We start from the raw sequence: 5342 nt of genomic DNA on the forward strand, positions 1-5342 counted from the left end.
AAATCTCAAAATAATGTCACTAATGGAAAAACAAATAGATTACACAATGTCACGCAAAAAGAACCTGATTATGCTGCGGAATGGAAGAATACATGAGAATTCATAGCACTGCAAGTTTCATACAACTTCACAAGTGAAATGTAATTTTACTAAACAATGTTCGCAAGGATGCACATCCATGAAACCAAATAAAATAGCTCATGGATTGGAAAGTTCAAACATCCAGTAGCAACAGTGATTTTGGCAACAGGGAAAAAAAGGAAACCAAATTTATAGTTGGTAACCTTGGCAAAGTTGCCCTCCGAAGTAATGAAAAGATTTTTTTTGAGAAAAACACAAGGCGTAACTTAAACACCAAACTAGCAAAATTTACTACTTTAAGAGCATTGCAAATATACTCAATTAAACAAGCAATCAGTAATATTAACAAATGACAAGGGGTACAGAGTAAAACAACTTTGACCAGATCATCTTGCAACTTTCTTGACAAAGGGAAGACTGCAGCCACAAAGCCATAAGCAAACAATAATTTAGGCATTTGAGTAAAGCTTAAAGCAGATGAGATCTGAACTAGCTATTATAATTTATAAGACAGCAGATAGTAAAGTACAGAAAGAAATGGGGATATTCATCAAGCTAATAAAGGCCACGGCATGGACCTAAAACTAGAATTTAGAAACAATAGGTTGCATGTAGATTCAATTAACCTGAACTAGCAACCCTCCAGACTGCTAGGCTCACAGATTTGGGATGGTGTCGGGTGAGTTGGATCACATGAACAGGTTGGGCCTTGAAGCCTTGAAGGTGGTCTTCAGCTTCCTGGTTGGAGGCCTGACTTTGCGGTAAACCAAAGGAAACTTAATCTTTGAATTGTGGAACTGCGTGGTGTTGTCCCTCTTGCAGAGCTTGAAGTCAACTGTTGCTGTCTTAATGATCTGGATGCAGGGTGACCTCACGCGGTGACGGGAAGCCATCTCATTGTACATCTGCTCCACGGCACCATTAAGGGTGGTATCACGGTACTCCTTGTACATGTTGTGGTACCCAGTCCTGCTCTGGTAACGCAGCCAGATGCCATAGTTCTTGATTGTGGTAGGGTTACGCTCAAAGATCTGTGAAAGATCAAGCAAGTTTTGAAGCAGACATGAAAAAGAAAAGAAACACTACACTTAAATTTGCAGACAACAAGTGCTTCAAGGGACAATGATGAACAGAAACAAATTTTCTACAGCCCTAGATAATACAATTTCCCCATTGGCTCTTGGAAGACAATTAACTCTACGATTGCAAACCCATTCTCATTAGTTCTGGTACAGCAACATCCACCTAGGCCTAGTCAAAATGCAACAAGCAAACCCACTCAGCAACTTACAAAATTGCAAAATAGATAAGCACCGGTCAACAGCCAAGTACTTGATCAGATTGTTATAATGCAAACTAACATATCTCATTACAAAGTCAGATCAACAGGGTTCGTACAAATAGCAAGTAAGGTGGGGCATAATATGATTGAACATGACTACTATGTGGTAAGTCTAACATTGGAAACTGACATAGCTCCAACAAGCTTTTGAAATGCATTAGCTAGTTGGAAGCTCTTCAAGACATAAAGCACTCTAATGCTGAAAATTGTAAACATGCATCACCCCGTTTGCATTTACTTGCTAATTTTGAATTTGACTAATCAACCTTCAACTAAAAATATTTTAAATAATATAAGTGTAGTATAAAAGGGGGGGTACTTTTTAGTTGTAATCAAAGGTACTTTGTTAAAATGTACATCAAGATATATTCGCTTATACACTGCTTGACAAGAAATACTCAGACAAAAGTTACAACTCAATGCAAATAGAGGCAGCAGACGAGTTCTTAAGAAATGGTCCTCCAGTAGATGTGCATCTAATGTACATTGTCAGACACTCAGAGTAGAATAGCACCACTCATTGCTGAAGTAATCAAAGAGCAAACCAAATCCCCACGATCCAACATTTGAACAAAACAGATGACAATGTTCATCACTACAATTTCAGAGTTCAACTGAAACAGGCCTGCCTATGCTACTCACTTCTCAATTTGGGCAGCATTAACCATTCATCTATTGCATTTAACCAATCAACAATGATGGAATGTAGTGACTAGTGGGGCAGGGCATCAACTTCACAATATAAATAAAATCAGCAAAAGCAACACACTAACAGAACCTACCGACCAAATGTTTGAAATACGAAACCCATGAACGCAAATTCATCAAATAGATCAGCATTAGCAGTAAGAGAACTGGTTGTATTGTACCTCGTTGATAGCGAGAACCTGACCGTTGCTCTTCTTAACCTTCTTGAGCTTCCTCAAAAAGTACCTACGCGCGCACAAGACCCAAGCCATTGTCACGAAACAGACACCAAAGCAACAAAATAAGCACGGTATCATCGTCAACTAGACTACAAGGCACTGACCAGAACTTGGATTTGGAGCGGACCTCGTTGGTAGCCCAGAGCTTCATGCGGTAGATCTTGGGGTGCTCATCAGCGGGGGTTGGCAGCGCGCGACCCACCACCTGGTACTGATGGAACTGCAGGGTCGAAGAAACAAATTACACAAAAGCGGCCCAGATCAGCAGCCGCGCCGGTAAGAGGAACAAAGCGGTGGATTGAGAGCAGGCGGAGAAGACGGCGCCGCCGAAAGAAGCTTACCCTGTGGGCGACCATTTTGGCGAGCTCCCCGCAGCTGGAGGCGGCGGAGAGGAGACCTATACCTAACCGGGTGTGATATGGCGGCTGACGAGGGAAGTGGTGGAGGCGGACTAGTTTTTATAGGTTGGGCGAGGAACCCTAATGGGCCGGGCCTGATACTATGGGCTTGATGAATTTGTTCAATGCAATGGAGTGTATTGGGCAGGCATCGTATTCTGGTTTCTCTCTGTAGCCATAGTCATGCGCAGGTAGATAGTGGTGGGATGGAGAAATTTTGGAATTTTTAGTAGTATGTGTGCCTCACTGAATGGACTTTTATGGTGCCCGACGAAAGGTCGTAAGCGCCGTCGACATCGCACCTGTGGTGTCAAATCACAAATGACCTGCGAAACGAGTCCATTTATTCAACGAGGCATGCAAAGTATTTTGTAATTTTAGAAAAAATACTATAATTTTGTGTAATACTTTAGTTTCAGAGTATCGTGAAGTGTTTGGGTGCAACAAATGTTATGGTTTTGAATACCATGGTATTGCTTCTTTTTGGAGTTTTAAAAACTCCACTCTAGACCTCTTTTTTCTAAACCATAGTTTTACATATCAATGGTTCTAAAACTACAGTTTGTCGATAACTATGGTTTTTTAATACTATAACATCTAAACAAGGTCTTAATTATTTGGTGTTAAATTCTGAAATTTCATGTTGGGATAAAGGGAAACAACAATGCATCAGTTAAAACATCTCCAACCACTTGAGAAAAGCGATCACATTTTTCACTAAAATGAGGGAGGGGGATTAGTAGTTTGTTTTCTCGAACAACGCTGGAGAAATGTGTGTTATTTCATTATAAGAAGAAAATGTATATACAGAGGGAGGGTATTAAACCCTCCCAGTACATGCAACCTCGACGAGAAATTAATAGTTGATTCTACTTGTTTGTAAATGTCATCGCCAGCAGCGGCTGATGATACGGTTGTTGGCACTAGCCAGACATAGTCTATTCTATCCATCTCTCGTGACCGTGACTCCAGTGTATGTGAGAAAAGCTTATGGCAATTAGAGGATATAAATCTAGAGAAGCTTATGGCAATTAGAGGATATAAATCTATCTGAAAAATCTATATGTGAGGAGGACTAGAACAATGGGGGCGATAGCCTAGGTTCGCCTCCGCTGCCTGTGCCGGTAATGTTAGGTAATGTATATGAATCCAAAATGTGGACATTTGTTATCCTAGTATTTAGCTAACAAAAGAAGACCCCACTTATAAGTGTCCGAGTCAGTGTTATAATGAATCAAAGAGATGAAAATTCAGTTCCCTCAAAAAAAAAGAGATGAAAATTCAGTAGTACGTGAGGTGGACGAGCACGAGCATGTTACTACTTACTCGACCCCACACGGGGACCATCTGTGCCTGCTCGGCGGCGCTCTAGTAGTTGCAGCACGCGACTGTGGTAGATGGGTCTCATTATAACATGTACAACATCCGATCTACTTTTTCAACATCTAGCAGAAATACTTGCAACATCCATCCGAAACAGCTGAAACACTTGGAACATATGTTTAAACCACTTGCAAAATACCAGAAAAAACTTGAAAACAAGTGTCGGGGTTATAACCCAGGGTATCTCAGGGCACCGATTAGTTAGCGGGCCACGTGGGCCGCAATACTCCAGCTAGCGGAGGCCCGAACGACCGAGGCCCAGCTGAGCCGAGCAAACCAGGCCGGACACTAAGGCCAGGATCGGCCACGACCTCTATCTCCTGCCTTAGTCGCACGGTGCTTGAAAAGCGCACGACCTCACCTCCGTCACGACGCCTGGAAGGGTCGGGGAGAGGTCGAGCCCTGCCAAGTACACCTATTCTGACAAGGGCGGGCATGCCTCACTGACCCCGCAAGGATTGAGGGGACAACAATCACCTATATCTAGTCAGATGCTAGCCCTGCGCCACGAAGATCAAAAAAGACAACACCGCCCTAGGGCGGTGACGACAGGCACGATAACCACTGGCCAGATACGGCCCGACAAGACGCATGTACGATCTCACTATGACAACCCGGGTTTTTGTGCAACAAAAAATACGAGCTTTTTAAAACTTTTCCTGCAATGTGTGAATCATGTAGTCGCTAGGTCAACCTTGAGTCAAACCAAGGAGAGATGGCTAATAAATTGGTGCACACATATAAATATGATTGTAGGAGAGTGCCCGTGTTCTTGAGTTGGTTTTGAGTTGAGCCTTGTTTGGAGTTTGGGGTGCACAAATCTGTAACGAAATTCCTTTCAATCCCTTCTTGAATTCCCCTCTGAATTCCCTTTCAAATTCTCTGAAACCTAATTCATATAAATGGAAAAGTTCCTTTCCCTTTTTTCCTCTCTAATCACCTTAGCGAAATGGGGAAAACCTCCTATCTTTTCCCTAGTAAGGATTGGAGGAAAATCCCTTCTCCTCCTCTCATTGAATGCCTTCTCAAATCTCCCCTTTGAAATCATCTCAATCTCTTTTGAATTTCATCGCAAATGCCCTTAAATCTTAAAGGAAAAATCCATTTTCCTTTCCTTCAATTCCGCCAACCTTTTCCCTTCCCCTCCTCTTGGCCCAGCTGCCGAGCAGCACCCCATGGCCCAACTGGTTTCCTCCCCCTCGCCTGGCCCAG

At 42.6% G+C, this 5342-nt stretch overlaps 1 protein-coding gene across 1 annotated transcript; it reads right to left on the reverse strand.

Annotated features, from left to right (window-relative positions):
* Window positions 1–559: 559 nt before the first annotated feature.
* Window positions 560–2827, reverse strand: LOC136481848 (large ribosomal subunit protein eL20-like). Its single transcript, XM_066479127.1, has 4 exons — window positions 2691–2827; window positions 2454–2569; window positions 2293–2356; window positions 560–1112 (listed from the first exon to the last, which is right to left on the reverse strand). Exons 1-4 carry the CDS (start codon window positions 2703–2705, stop codon window positions 771–773), a joined length of 537 nt encoding a protein of 178 aa, XP_066335224.1. The 5' UTR covers window positions 2706–2827; the 3' UTR covers window positions 560–770.
* Between the last annotated feature and the right edge of the window lie 2515 nt (window positions 2828–5342).

This window comes from Miscanthus floridulus, chromosome 9 (genome assembly GCF_019320115.1).
Source record: "Miscanthus floridulus cultivar M001 chromosome 9, ASM1932011v1, whole genome shotgun sequence".
NCBI lineage: Eukaryota > Viridiplantae > Streptophyta > Magnoliopsida > Poales > Poaceae > Miscanthus > Miscanthus floridulus.